This window comes from Arachis ipaensis, chromosome B6 (genome assembly GCF_059453495.1).
Source record: "Arachis ipaensis isolate K30076 ecotype BB chromosome B6, ASM5945349v1, whole genome shotgun sequence".
In the NCBI taxonomy this organism is placed as follows: Eukaryota; Viridiplantae; Streptophyta; class Magnoliopsida; order Fabales; family Fabaceae; genus Arachis; species Arachis ipaensis.
Window position 1 is genome coordinate 98,922,135 of NC_142441.1, and position 16,113 is coordinate 98,938,247.

A 16,113-nucleotide genomic window follows, 5' to 3' on the forward strand; every position below is an offset into this window, starting at 1 on the left:
AAAATAATTTGAAGAGGATTAAGAAAAAGGGCTTATAAATTAAGATACATTTGATATCTTTTAAAAAAAAAGATTTGAAAAATTAGGATTTGTAACATGTTTGTGCAAGAAATCATGAATTGAAACATAAAAATGGAAAAAAATTTGAATTGAAAACGAAATTGCCTACTCCCCACAATCCTGGCGTTAAACGCCCAACTGCTACATGTTTTGGGCGTTTAACGCCCAGTTGGTGCTTGGTCTGGGCGTTTAACGCCCAGCTGTTGCTTCTAACTGGCGTTAAATGCCAAAAACCCCTTTGTCACTGGGCGTTTTTCTGAACGCCCAGGATGCTGTCAATCTGGCGTTAAACACCCAAAAGCTGCTTCTTTCTGGCATTTAATGCCCAGATGGCTGTCTTTACTGGCGTTAAACGCCCAGTAGATGCTTCTTTTGGGCGTTTAACGCCCAGTTGTGCCTCTTACTGGCGTTTCTTGCCAGTGAGCTCTTTTTCTCTGTTTTGTGTGCTGAATCCTTCTGTAACCCTGTGAACCTATGCAATTGACTCTTTACCTTATTAACATTGAACTTATATGCTTTAAAAATAAATAAAATGAAGAGTAAGGCAAAATAACAGAAAAAATTTTGCCAATGGCTGGGTTGCCTCCCAGCAAGCGCTTCTTTATTGTCTTTAGCTGGACTTTGCTGAGCTTTTAAACTAGCCTCAGCTTTGAGCACTCTTACTCAACATTGCCTTCAAGATAGTGTTTGATTCTCTGTCCATTAACAATAAACTTCTTATCAGAATCAATGTCTTGAAGCTCCACATAACCATATGGTGATACACTTGTAATCACATATGGTCCCCTCCATCGGGATTTCAGTTTCCTAGGGAATAGCCTGAGCCTAGAGTTAAAAAACAGAACCTTTTGTCCTGGTTCAAAGACTCTTGATGATAGCTTTCTGTCATGCCACCTTTTTTATTTCTCCTTATAAAGCTTGGCATTTTCGAAAGCAGTGAGTCTAAATTCCTCTAGCTCATTTAGCTGGAGTAATCTTTTTTCTCCGGCTAATTTGGCATCAAAGTTCAGAAATCTGGTTGCCCAGTAGGCCTTATGTTCCAGTTCCACGGGCAGATGACAGGCCTTACCATACACAAGATGGTATGGAGAGGTCCCTATAGGAGTCTTGAATGCTGTTCTGTAAGCCCACAGAGCATCATCCAAGCTTCTTGCCCAATCTTTTCTACGGGTACTTACAGTCCGTTCCAGGATTCTTTTTAGTTCTCTGTTAGAGACTTCAGCTTGCCCATTTTTCTGTGGATGATATGGAGTTGCCACCTTGTGGCTAATCCCATACCGGACCATGGCAGAGTAAAGCTGTTTGTTGCAGAAGTGAGTGCCCCCATCACTGATTAGTACTCTAGGGACACCAAACCTGCTGAAGATATGTTTCTGGAGGAACTTCAACACTGTTTTAGTATCATTAGTGGGTGTGACAATGGCCTCCACCCATTTTGATACATAATCAACTGCCACCAGAATATAAGTGTTTGAGTATGATGGTGGGAAAGACCCCATGAAGTCAATTCCCCATACATCAAACAACTCAATCTCCAAGATCCCTTGTTGAGGCATGGCGTAACCATGAGGCAGATTACCAGCTCTCTGGCAACTGTCACAGTTACGTACAAACTCTTGGGAATCTCTATAGAGGGTAGGCCAGTAGAAGCCACATTGGAGGACCTTGGTGGCTATTCGCTCACCTCCGAAATGGCCTCTATATTGTGATCCACGGCAATGCCATAAGATCTTCTGTGCTTCTTCTCTAGGCACACACTTACGGATTATTCCGTTTGCACATCTCTTAAAGAGATAGGGTTCATCCCACAAGTAGTACTTTGCATCAGTAATTAATTTTTTCTTTTGTTGCCTGCTGTACTCCTTGGGTATGAACCTTACAGCTTTATAGTTTGCAATATCTGCAAACCATGGTGTTTCCTGAATGGCGAATAAATGCTCATCCGGAAAGGTTTCAGAGATCTCAGAAGAGGGGGGCGTCCCTTCTATTGGCTCTATCCGGGACAGATGATCAGTCACTTGGTTCTCTGTCCCTTTTCTGTCTCTTATTTCTATATCAAACTCTTGTAGAAGCAACACCCATCTTATAAGCCTGGGTTTTGAATCCTGCTTTGTGAGTAGATATTTAAGAGTAGCATGGTCAGTGTACACTATCACTTTTAATCCTACCAAGTATGATCTAAACTTGTCAATGGCATAAACCACTGCAAGTAATTCTTTTTCTGTGGTTGTGTAATTTTTCTGGGCATCATTTAAAACACGGCTAGCATAATAAATGACATGCAGAAGCTTGTCATGCCTCTGCCCCAGTACTGCACCAATGGTGTGATCACTGGCATCACACATTAGTTCAAATGGTAATGTCCAGTCTGGTGCAGAAATAACTGGTGCTGTGACTAGCTTAGCTTTCAGAGTCTCAAATGCTTGCAGACACTCTGTGTCAAACACAAATGGCGTGTCAGCAGCTAGCAGATTGCTCAGGGATTTTGCAATTTTTGAAAAATCCTTTATAAACCTCCTGTAGAATCTTGCATGCCCCAGAAAGCTTCTGATTGCCTTAACATTAGCAGGTGGTGGTAATTTTTCAATTACTTCCACTTTAGCTTGATCCACCTCTATTCCCTTGTTTGAAATTTTATGCCCAAGGACAATTCCTTTCGTCACCATAAAGTGACATTTTTCCCAGTTTAAAACTAGGTTTGTCTCTTGGCATCTTTTCAGAACAAGTGCTAAATGGTTAAGGTAGGAGCTGAATGAGTCTCCAAATACTGAAAAGTCATCCATGAAGACTTCCAGAAATTTCTCTACCATATCAGAGAAGATAGAGAGCATGCACCTCTGAAAAGTTGCAGGTGCATTACACAGACCAAAAGGCATCCTTCTATAAGCAAACACTCCAGAAGGACATGTGAATACTGTTTTCTCTTGGTCCTGAGGATCTACTGCAATTTGGTTGTAACCTGAATAGCCATCCAAAAAGCAGTAATATTCATGACCTACTAGTCTCTCTAGCATTTGGTCTATGAATGGTAAAGGAAAATGATCCTTTTTTGTGGCTGTATTGAGCCTTCTGTAGTCAATACACATGCGCCACCTTGTAACTGTTCTTGTAGGAACCAGTTCATTTCTTTCATTATGAACCACTGTCATACCTCGCTTTTTGGGGACAACTTGAACAGGGCTCACCCAGGAGCTATCAGAAATATGATAAATAATCCCAGCCTCCAGTAACTTGGTGACCTCTTTCTGTACCACTTCCTTCATAGCTGGATTTAGCCGCCTATGTGGTTGAACCACTGGTTTAGCATCATCCTCCAATAGGATCTTGTGCATGCATCTAGCTGGGCTTATGCCCTTAAGGTCACTTATGGACCACCCAAGAGCTGTCTTGTGTGTCCTTAGCACTTGAATTAGTGCTTCCTCTTCCGGTGGATTTAAAGCAGAGCTTATGATCACCGGAAAATTGTCACCTTCTCCCATAAATGCATATTTCAGGGATGGTGATAATGGTTTGAGCTCGGGTTTAGGAGGTGTTTCCTCTTCCTGAGGAAGTTTCAGAAGTTCTTTCAGTTCTTCTGAATCCTCCAGCTCATGCTGAACATCTTTAAAGATGTCTTCCAGCTCTGATTCGAGACTTTTAGCCATGTTAACCTCCTCTACCAAGGAGTCAATAAGATCAACTTTCATGCAGTCTTTGGGTGTGTCTAGATGCTGCATGGTTTTGACAGCATTTAACTTGAACTCATCCTCATTGACCCTCAGGGTTACTTCCCCTTTTTGCACATCAATGAGAGTTCGTCCAGTTGCTAGGAAAGGTCTTCCTAGAATGAGAGTAGCACTCTTATGCTCTTTCATTTCTAGCACCACAAAATCAGTGGGAAAGGCGAATGGCCCAACCCTGACAAACATGTCTTCAATCACGCCTGATGGGTATTTAATGGAGCCATTAGTAAGTTGGAGACATATCCTGGTTGGTTTGACTTCTTCAGTTAAACCAAGCTTTCTAATAGTGGATGCAGGTATTAGGTTGATGCTTGCCCCAAGATCACATAAAGCTGTCTTGGTGCAATTACCCTCTAATATGCAAGGTATCAGAAAGCTCCCGGGATCTTTAAGCTTTTCTGGAAAGCTTTTCAGAATGACTGCACTACATTCTTCAGTGAGGAGAACTCTTTCGGTTTCTCTCCAATCCTTCTTATGACTCAAGATCTCTTTCATGAACTTGGCATAAGAAGGTATTTGCTCAAGTGCCTCTGCAAACGGAATCTTTATTTCAAGAGTCCTGAGATAGTCTGCAAAGCGAGCAAATTGCTTATCCTGCTCCTCTTGGCAGAGTTTTTGAGGATAAGGCATCTTGGCTTTGTATTCCTCAACCTTAGTTACTGCAGGTTTATTTCCTATAGAGGTGGTTGGGGAGCCTTTTTAGAGGGGTTGTTATCAGCACTTGTGTGTGTCTGGTCCCTCACTGGCATTTGAATGCCAGAGTTAGAAGCTGGAGTGGTGTTGGACGCCAACTCCTTACTTGTTCCTGGCGTTTGAACGCCAGAACTGAGCTTCCATTGGGCGTTTGATGCCAAATCCTTGCCTGTCTCTGGCGTTTGAACGCCAGAGTTATTCCTCTCTGGGTTCTTACTGTCCTCAGAGGGATTTTGAATAGCAGTTTGTTCATTTCTTGGCTTCCTACTGCCCTGAAGTGAGGTATTTAATGTTTTCCCACTTCTTAATTGAACTGCTTGGCACTCTTCTGTTATTTGTTTTGATAACTGCTGTTCTGTTTGCTTTAACTGTACTTCCATATTTATATTAGCCATTCTTGTATCTTGTAATATCTCCTTGAATTTGGCCAGCTGTTTTGTTAGAAAATCTAATTGCTGATTGAATTCAGTAATTTGTTCTGCAGGACTGAGTTCAGCAGTTACTGTTTTAGCCTCTTCTTTCATGGAAGATTCACTGCTTAGGTACAGATGCTGATTTTTGACAACTGTATTAATGAGCTCTTGAGCTTCTTCAATTGTCTTTCTCATGTGTATAGATCCACCAGCTGAGTGGTCTAGAGAAATCTGAGCTTTCTCTGTAATTCCATAATAGAAGATGTCTAACTGCACCCATTCTGAAAATATTTCAGAGGGACATTTTCTTAGCATCTCTCTGTATCTCTCCCAGGCATCATAAAGAGATTCATTATCTCCTTGTTTAAAGCCTTGGATGTCCAGCCTTAGCTGTGTCATCCGTTTTGGAGGGAAGTATTGATTTAGGAATTTTTCTGACAGCTGTTTCCATGTCCTTATGCTAGCTTTAGATTGGTTATTTAACCACCTCTTAGCTTGATCTTTTATAGCAAATGGAAACAGTAATAATCTGTAGACATCCTGATCTACTTCTTTATCATGTACTGTGTCAGCAATTTGTAAAACCTGTGCGAGAAACTCTGTAGGTTCTTCCTGTGGAAGACCGGAATACTGGCAACTTTGCTGCACCATGATAATAAGCTGAGGATTCAACTCAAAGCTACTGACTCCAATGGAGGGTATACAGATACTGCTCCCATATGAAGTAGTAGTGGGGTTAGCATATAACCCCAGAGTCCTTCTGGACTGTTCACTTCCACTTAGGTCCATGATGGAGAAAAGGGAATTGATGTGAATTGCAAATAGAATATATTTTTAAAATTTTTTTTTAAAAAAATGAATAAATAAATAAAAAATGAAATAAAATAAAATAAAATAATTAGAAATTAAATATAAATTTCAAAAATTAAGAACAAAAATTTAAAATTAAAATAATTACTTAATTAAGAAGATTTGAAAAACTTTAGATATGATTTTTTTTTTTAAAAAAAATTTTAAATTTTGAAATAAAAATCTGAATTTTAAAAGTAAATTTCGAAAGTTTGCTTTAAAATAGAGAGAAAGGATATTTTTGAATTTAATGAGGAAAGAGAAAAACAATAAAATAGCACAAGATTTAAAATTTTTTAGATCTAATGCTTCTTGTTTTCAAAAATTTTGGAGGGAAAACACCAAGGAACACCAAACTTAAAAATTTTAAGATCAAGGCACAAGAAAAACTCAAGAACACCTTGAAGACTCACAAGAACAACAAGAACATGAAGAAAGAACACCAAACTTTAAATTTTTAGAAAACTTACATAAAATTTTCGAAAACAAAAGAAAAGCTAACAAGAAAACACCAAACTTAAAGTTTGGCACAAAATTTAATCAAAGAAAAATTATTTAGAAAAAATTTTAAAAAGAAGATAGCCAATTACCAAGAACATAAGCACAACTCTCTAGCCAATTGAGCTATAAATTTAACATATTTTAATATTGTATATAAAAAAATAAAATTTTCCTTGGAAACTGATATTTTGAAAACAGCACAAGAAAAATAAGAAAAGACACAGAACAAGAGAAACTAAAGATCAAACAAGGAAAATAAACAAGAACAACTTGAAGATCAAGAAAGAACAATGAACACTAATTTGAAAATTTTAAAGGAAAATAAAGACATTCAATTGACACCAAACTTAAAATATAAAACTAAACTCAAATAGAGGAATTCAATTATTAGTAAAAAAAATAAAATTTTGAAAAATTATTTTTGAAAAAGAAAATAAGGATTCTAAAATTTTAACAAGAATAATAATAAAAGACTCAAAGACAAATCACAGATTAATAAAGAAAAAATAAAAATATTTTGAAAGATTTTTGAAAAGAAAGTAAAAGACTCTGACCCAAAAGACAAAATCTTCCTAATCTAAGCAACAGGATGAACCGTCAGTTGTTCAAACTCGAAAAAACCCGGCAACGGCGCCAAAAACTTGGTGCACGAATTGTGAATCACACTTTTCATAACTCGTAACACTAACCAGCAAGTGCACTGGGTCGTCCAAGTAATACCTTACGTGAGTAAGGGTCGATCCCACGGAGATTATTGGTTTGAAGCAATCTATGGTTATCTTGTAAATCTTAGTCAGGAAATCAATTATAATTATCAGTATGAATTGCGAAGAATAAAAGAGCATGGATTAAATACTTGTTCTGCAGTAATGGAGAATATGTTAGAGTTTTGGAGATGCTTTGTCTTCTGAATCTCTGCTTTCTCCCTGTCTTCTTCTTCACGCACGCAAGGTTCCCCCTATGGCAAGCTGTGTGTTGGTGGATCACCGTTGTCAATGGCTACCATCCGTCTTCTCAGTGAAAAAGGTCCAGGTGCGCTGTCACCGCACGGTTAATCATCTGTCGGTTTCCACTCATGCTGGAATAGGATCCATTGATCCTTTTGCGTCTGTCACTATGCCCAGCCCTTGTGAGTTTGAAGCTTGTCACAGTCATTCAATCCCTGAATCCTACTCAGAATACCACAGACAAGGTTTAGACTTTCTGGATTCTCAAGAATGCTACCAATAGATTCTAGCTTATACCACGAAGATTCTGATTAAGGAATCCAAGAGATATTCATTCAATCGAAGGTAGAACGGAGGTGGTTGTCAGGCACGCGTTCATAGGTTGAGGATGATGATGAGTGTCACGGATCATCACATCCATCATATTGAAGTGCGCATAAACATCTTAGATAGAAACAAGCGTGTTTGAATAGAAAACAGAAATAGTTGCATTAATTCATCGAAACACAGCAGAGCTCCTCACCCCCAACAATGGAGTTCAGAGACTCATGCCGTCAAAGAGTAAAAATTTCAGATCTAAAATGTCATGAGTTGCGAAATAGACCTCTAAAAGTTGTTTAAATACTAAACTAGTAACCTAGGTTTACAGAAAATGAATAAACTATGATAGATGGTGCAGAAATCCATTTCCGGGGCCCACTTGGTGTGTGTTGGGGCTGAGACTTAAGCTTCTCACATGCCTAGGCTATTTCTGGAGTTAAACGCCAGGTTGTAACCTGTTTCTGGCGTTCAACTCCCATTTGTAACTTGTTTCTGGCGTTTGACGCCAGACTACAACATGGAACTGGTGTTGAACGCCAGTTTACGTTGTCTATCCTTGAGTAAAGTATGGACTATTATATATTGTTGAAAATCCCTGGATGTCTACTTTCCAACGCAATTGAGAGTGCGCCAATTGGACTCTTGTAGCTCCAGAAAATCCATTCCGAGTGCAGGGAGGTCAGAATTTAACAGCATCAGCAGTCCTTTTTCAACCTGAATCAGATTTTTGCTCAGCTCCCTCAATTTCAGCCAGAAAATACCTGAAATTACAGAAAAACACACAAACTCATAGTAAAGTCCAGAATTGTGATTTTTATTTAAAAACTAATAGAAATATAATAAAAACTAACTAAATTATACTGAAAACATACTAAAAACAATGCCAAAAAGCGTATAAATTATCCGCTCATCAGTCTGCCATCTCTAATGAGATTCTGGCAGCTTGCACCTCAAAGATCCCAACTTTCTCCATTACAGAGAGTGGCATAAGGTTAATGCCTGACCCCAGGTCACACAGAGTCTTCTCAAAGGTCATGGTGCCTATGGTACAGGGTATTAAGAATTTACCAGGATCCTATTTCTTTTGAGGTAATTTTTGCCTATCCAATGCATTCAGTTCATTGGTGAGCAAGGGAGGTTCATCTTCCCAAGTCTCATTACTAAATAATTTGGCATTCAGCTTCATGATTGCACCAAGGTACTTAGCAACTTGCTCTTCAGTAATGTCTTCATCCTCTTCAGAGGAAGAATACTCATCAGAGCTCATGAAGGGCAGAAGCAGGTTGAATGGAACCTTTATGGTCTCTGTATGAGCCTCAAATTCCTTCAGGTCCTTATTGAGGAACCCTCTAGTGTTCAGAGGACGTCCCATGAGGTCTTCCTCATTGGGATTCTCGTCCCCCTCCTCCCTTGTAGGTTCGGCCATGATGGTCAAATCAATGGCCTTGCACTCTCTCTTTGGATTTTCTTCTGTATTGCTTGGGAGAGTACTTGGAGGAGTTTTAGAGACCCTTTTACTCAGCTGGCCCACTTGTGCCTCCAAATTTCTAATGGAGGATCTTATTTCATTCATGAAACTTAGAGTGGCCTTAGATAGATCAGAGACTATATTTGCTAAGCTAGATGGATTCTGCTCAGAATTCTCTGTCTGTTGCTGAGTGGATGATGGAAAAGACTTGCTATTGCTAAACCTGTTTCTTCCACCATTATTAAAGCTTTGTTGAGGCTTATGTTGATCCTTCCATGAGAAATTTGGATGATTTCTCCATGAGGGATTATAGGTGTTTCCATAGGGTTCACCCATATAATTCACCTCTGCTATTGCAGGGTTCTCAGGATCATAAGCTTCTTCTTCAGAAGATGCTTCTTTAGTACTGTTGGATGCAGCTTGCAATCCATTTAGACTCTGAGAAATCATATTGACTTGCTGAGTCAATATTTTATTCTGAGCCAATATGGCATTCAGAGTATCAATTTCAAGAACTCCCTTCCTCTGAGGCATCCCATTACTCACAGGATTCCTTTCAGAAGTGTACATGAACTGGTTATTTGTAACCATGTCAATGAATTCCTGAGCTTCTGCAAGCATTTTTTTTAGGTGAATGGATCCACCTGTAGGATGGTCCAATGACATCTTAGATAATTCAGACAGACCATCATAGAATATATCCATGATGGTCCATTCTGAAAGCATGTCAGAAGGACACTTTTTGGTCAGTTGCTTGTATCTCTCCCAAGCTTCATAGAGGGATTCACCTTCTTTCTGTTTGAAGGTTTAAACATCCACTCTAAGCTTGCTAAGCTTTTGAGGAGGAAAGAACTTGGCTAAGAAAGCCGTGACCAGCTTATCCCAATAGTTCAGGCTATCTTTAGGTTGAGAGTCCAACCATATTCTAGCTCCGTCTCTTACAGCAAACGGGAAAAACATAAGCCTGTAGACCTCGGGATTAACCCCATTGGTCTTAACAGTATCACAGATTTGCAAGAATTTAATTAAGAACTGAAAATGATCTTCTGATGAAAGTCCATGAAACTTGCAATTCTGTTGCATCAGAGAAACTAATTGAGGCTTTAGATCAAAATTGTTTGCTCCAATGGCAGGGATTGAGATGCTTCTTTCATGTAAGTTGGAATTTGGTACAGTAAATTCACCAAGCATCTCCCTTGCATTGTTGTTGGGTTCGGCCATGTCTCCTTCTTTTTCAAAAATTTCTGTCAGATTTTCTCCAGAGAGTTGTGCCTTAGCTTCCCTTAGCTTCCTCTTCAGAGTCCTTTCAGGTTCAGGATCAACTTCAACAAGAATGTTCTTATCCTTGTTCCTGCTCATATGAAAAAGAAGAGAACAGAAAAGAAAATATGAGATCCTCTATGTCACAGTATAGAGATTCCTTATGTGAGTATAAGAAGAGAAGAATAGAAGAAGGAAAAGATAAGAATTCGAACACAGAGGAGAAGAGTGGGTTCGAATTTTTGAGTAGAAGAGAAGTGTTAGTAGATAAATAAATAATTAGAAGGAGATGAGAGATAGAAGAATTCGAAAATAAAATAAAATAAAAATATTTTTGTTTTTAATTTAAAATTAAGGTTAAAATTCGAAATTTAAGAAGAGAAATAAAATTAAATTAAAATTTAAATCAATTAGTTAATTAAAAAAGAATTTTTGAAAAAGAAGTTAGTGATTTTCAAAAATTAGAGAGAGAGAATTAGTTAGGTGGTTTTGAAAAAGATAAGAATCAAACAAGATAAGATTAATTGACAACAAGATTTGAAAATCAATTTTGAAAAGATAAGAAGTTAGAAAAGAAAAAGATATCATTGAAATTTATTTTGAAAAAGATTTGAAAAAGAAATTTAAAAAGATTTGATTTTGAAAATTAAAGTTGATTACTTGACTAACAAGAAACTAAAAGATATGATTCTAAAATTTAAAGATTGAACCTTTCTTAATAGGCAAGTAACAAACTTTAAAATTTTTGAATCAATCACATTAATTGTTAGTAAAAATTTTGAAATTATGAAACAAAATAAGAAAAAGATTTTTGAAAATCAATTTGAAATTTTCGAAAATATGAAAGAAAAAATGAAAAAGGTTTGATTTTTGAAAGAGATTTGAAAAAGATAGAATTTTTAAATTGAAAATTTGATTTGACTCATAAGAAACAATTAAATTTAAAAAATTTTTTACTAAATCAAACCAAATTTTTTAAAATTTATGAGAGAATAAGGGAAAGATATTTTTTTGATTTTTGAATTTTTAATGAAGAAAGAGAAAAACAACCAAAAGACTCAAAACATGAAAATTATGAATCAAAACAACTAATACATGCCAGAACACTTTGAATGTCAAGATGAACACCAAGAACACTTTGAAGATCAAGATGAACATCAAGACTTATTTTTGAACATTTTTAAGAAAAGAAAAACATGCAAGACACCAAACTTAGAAATTTTCAAACTTTAGACACTAACAAATTGAAAATACATATGAAAAACAAGAAAAGACACAAAACAAGAAAAATTAAAGATCAAACATAGAAAATCATCAAGAACAACTTGAAGATCATGAAGAACACATGCATGAATTTTCGAAAATTTTAAGAAAAATTAAAAAGATGCAATTGACACCAAACTTACAAATTGACACTAGACTCAAACAAGAAACATAAAATTTTTTGTTTTTATGATTTTATAAGATTTTTTTTTGTTTTTTCGAAAATTATTTTGGGAAAAACGAAAAAGAAGAATTTTTTTAAAAAAAATAAGAAATAAAAATCTTAAAAAATAAAATAAAATTACCTAATCTGAGCAACAAGATGAACCGTCAGTTGTCCAAACTCGAACAGTCCCCGGCAACGGCGCCAAAAACTTGGTGCACGAAATCGTGATTGTTCATTCCTTGGTAACGGCGCCAAAAACTTAATACGCACGTTCATAATCTTAATTCTTTGTCACAACTTTGCACAACTAACCAGCAAGTGCACTGGGTCGTCCAAGTAATAAACCTTACGTGAGTAAGGGTCGATCCCACGGAGATTGTCGGCTTGAAGCAAGCTATGGTCATCTTGCAAATCTCAGTCAGGCGGATTCAAATGGTTGTAGAGTTTTAATAATTAAAATAAAAATAAAACGTAAAATAAAGATAGAGATACTTATGTAATTCATTGGTGAGAATTTCAGATAAGCGTATAGAGATGCTTAGTTCCTTCTGAATCTCCGCTTTTCTACTGCTTTCATCTAATCCTTCATACTCCTTTCCATGGCAAGCTGTATGTTGGGCATCACCGTTGTCAATGGCTACATCCGGTCCTCTCAGTGAAAATGGTCCAAAATGCGCTGTCACCGCACGGCTAATCATCTGTCGGTCCTTGATCATACTGGAATAGGATTCAGTAATCCTTTTGCGTCTGTCACTACGCCCAGCACTCGCGAGTTTGAAGCTCGTCACAGCCAACCCTTCCCAGATCCTACTCGGAATACCACAGACAAGGTTTAGACTTTCCGGATCTCAAGAATGGCCGCCAATAATTCTAGCCTCTACCACGAAGACTCTGGTCTCACGATCAGGAGGCTAAGAGATATGCATTCAAGCTTGCTTTCATGTAGAACGGAAGTGTTTGTCAGGCACGCGTTCATAAGTGAGAATGATGATGAGCGTCACATAATCATCACATTCATCATGTTCTTGTGTGCAAATGAATATCTTAGAGAAGAAATAGGCTTGAATTGGATAGAAAAACAATAGTACTTTGCATTAATTCATGAGGGACAGCAGAGCTCCACACCTTAATCTATGGTGTGTAGAAACTCCACCATTGAAAATACATAAGTGAAAATAGGGTAGACATGGCCAAGTGGCCAGCCTCCCATGGAGGTCTAGAGATCTAAAATTGATCAAAAGATCCTCAAAAATGATCAAAAGATTTCTAACACAATAGTAAAAAGTTCTATTTATACTAAACTAGTTACTAGGGTTACAAAAATAAGTAAATGATGCAGAAATCCACTTCCGGGCCCACTTGGTGTGTGCTTGGGCTGAGCATTGAAGCTTTCACGTGTAGAGGTCTTTCTTGGAGTTAAACGCCAGTTTGTAACCTGTTTCTGGCATTTAACTCTGCTTTGCAACCTGTTTCTAGCATTTAACTCCAGAATATGGCAGAAAGCTGGCGTTGAACGCCAATTTGCGTCATCTAAACTCAGGCAAAGTATGGACTATTATATATTGCTGGAAAGCCCTGGATGTCTACTTTCCAACGCAATTGAGAGCGCGCCATTTGGACTCCTGTAGCTCCAAAAAATCCACTTTGAGTGCAGGGAGGTCAGAATCCAACAGCATCTGCAGTCCTTCTTCAGCCTCTAAATCTGATTTTTGCTCAAGTCCCTCAATTTCAGCCAGAATTTACCTGAAATCACAAAAAAATACACAAATTCATAGTAAAGTCCAGAAATGAGATTTTTATTTAAAAACTAATAAAAATATACTAAAAACTAATTAAATCATACTAAAAACTATGTAAAGACAATGCCAAAAAGCGTATAAATTATCCGCTCATCATTTAGTTAACCCGGTTTATGGTTTAAGTTCTTTATATATTTATTTTGTTTTGTTTTATTCTAAGCTTGAATATCCGTATGTGGTTTGAAGTTCTAGGATTACCTTTGGCATCCCAGGTCCTTACATCTTACATTATTGGGCACTGTTACCATACTATGAACCTCCGGTTCTCATTCCATACATTATTGTTTTTCAGATGCAGGACGCGACCCACCGTAGTGAGTTGGGTGATGGTAGCAGAGCGGAGGATCTTATTCTATTTTGTTGTCTTCTTGGTTATTTTATCTTTTACTTTCATTTTTGCATTTTGTTCTGCCTAGAGGCTTTTATTTGAGAGAATAAAATTTGTATAAGCCCTTTTGAACTACAGTCTTCTTGTTGTCTGTATATGGCTAGCCGACTTAAACTCCGCGAGTCGTGACTAGATTCTTTTGATATTATACTATTATATTTGATACATCTTATCTGTACCTTGTGTTTTCAGTTAGTAGCTTCGCTAGTACGTTATGCGCTTTTCAAATCCTGTTTTTGGAGCTAAATCCTTCATCAGGCTTCTAGAGTATATTATTTCTTTCTATATAAATATGTATAAGCCTTAGAATTGTCGTAATCTCTGATTAACCTTTGCTTTACGGCTAGAGGTAAGGCTTAGGGTAATTGGGGTGTTACATATGTTCTCTTATATAACTGTGTAGGAAAGAATTGCGGAGATTGAGCAACATGATGAATCATCTAAACCGTTGTCTCATAATGATTCGCTTGCTCAAGCTCTTGGAAGGGAGCACCCGGGTAGAGTGCGTGACATGGGTATCGGACCGACTACTAGTCAAGTGTTTGGTACGAATTCACACCAGCCGAGCATTGGAACTCAAAGGAAGGAGACACAAAGGGTGCTGCTTGAACTACAAGTAGAACTGACGGATGAGAAATTAAAAAGGAAGGCAATGGAGGATGAAGTAGCAGCCAAGAAGACGAAGAGGCAGGGAATGGAGAGTGCTATGATATGTCTAGTTAGGGGACAAGGTAGGGAGCTGCCAGCAGAAGTGGCTGCATGGATGAATTCCTTGGAGGAACAGAGTAGAAAGTAGAACCTAGGACTTGAAATTTATTCTTTAAGTTAAATATACACTTTTTTATTGTTGGCTATGTAACTCTTAGTAAGGAATTTGGATTAATATGAATATTTTTATCTGTTTTTGCTAATGTCGTTTATCCATCAATTTATTCTTTCAGTTACAAAATAATTGATTTTTCTAAAATAAAAAAAAATTCAAAAAATAACAGAAAAACAAAAAATAATACCTAGTATATTCAAATTAAAAGAGCATTGATTGCGGATGCAAAATACAATATTTTCGTGGCCATTTAGTAGGGCAATTAGCGGCGGTTACAAAATGGCCGAAAATAATTTTAAATTTTTGGACAATCAGATAGCGGCGGTTTTAAACCGTCTCAAAATACATTTAAAAGAAAACAACGGTCAACAGAATAGCAGCGGTTCAAAATCGCCAGAAAATGCAGTGGAATTTAATGTTGGCCAAATAGCAACGGTTTAAAACCGCCGCTAAACCAATCAACGCTATTCACGGGATTTCGTAAGCGGTTATGAAAAACCGCCGCAAAATTAAATCTCCACGCCCTATACTACAACAGTTTTTAAACTGCTGATAACTTGTTTTGCGGCGATTAAAAACCGCCGCTAATCACTATATCAACTGCTGCTAAGCACCGGTTCTCTTGTAATGATCGTTGATGGTGGAAGACGCGTAATTACTCGTGAAAAAAAAATTATGATTTTTTTATTGTAAATAAGAATAAAGTGAAATTAAAATTACTTTTGGTTTAGAAAGCTTTTTTTTTCTTTTGTTAAGCTTCTTTTACAATCTATATATTAATTAATATTAATTAACTACAGTTAATTAATATCCTAGTTTATTACCTTTATTTTTTGGGCGTATAAAAGGAGTCACTGTCTCAATACAAATCATAGAACATATACAAACATTTCAAGTTGATTGAATAATCATGAAAAATAGGGATCCGTGTTGGGGAAAAGAAATCATATGATGCAACCTCATTGGCTGAAGGCCAATAATCATATATAATAATTAAGGAGAAGATCAACCTCACAATCCTCCAAAGATCAATAGAAGGAATCCAATAGGGCCTCTCTGTCACGGAAAATTTTTGGAATCGGATCACATTTAATACGTATTCCAAAATCATTAAAATAATTTATCCTTAAACATATATATAAGGCTTTAGTACAATAAATTTAAATGAGTGATTGTAAATTTATTGAAATATATTTTAAATATGTTTAAGAACACATAATATTCTTGTGCACTTAATTTTTTTTGGATTAATTAATTTTGATTAAGGGTGTCTGTAAACTTAGTTTAATTAGATTTGAGTCCAATCTTAATTTTTTATTAAATCATTTTTAAATATTTAAATTCAAACTTAATTAAAAAAAATTGGTTAAATCAGGTTGATTTAACATTTAATTAATATTAATTTTAGAAAGAATAATTTAAACATAGAATATAGTAGAT

The 16,113-nt window shown here is 36.8% G+C and overlaps 1 protein-coding gene and 1 non-coding gene across 2 annotated transcripts in view; both read left to right on the plus strand.

Moving 5' to 3' along the window:
• The window catches only part of LOC107648270 (uncharacterized), a 34,810-nt gene extending 20,164 nt beyond the window's left edge, over window positions 1–14,646 (plus strand). Inside the window, exon 5 of the mRNA XM_088490801.1 lies at window positions 14,254–14,646. Coding sequence (XP_088346927.1) covers window positions 14,254–14,646 — 393 coding nt within the window. The remainder of the gene's footprint in view (window positions 1–14,253) is intronic.
• LOC148561921 (small nucleolar RNA R71) lies at window positions 9,695–9,802 on the plus strand. The gene has a single exon (XR_015886633.1). It is a non-coding gene; the product is annotated as a small nucleolar RNA R71 (small nucleolar RNA).
• Window positions 14,647–16,113: the final 1,467 nt, after the last annotated feature.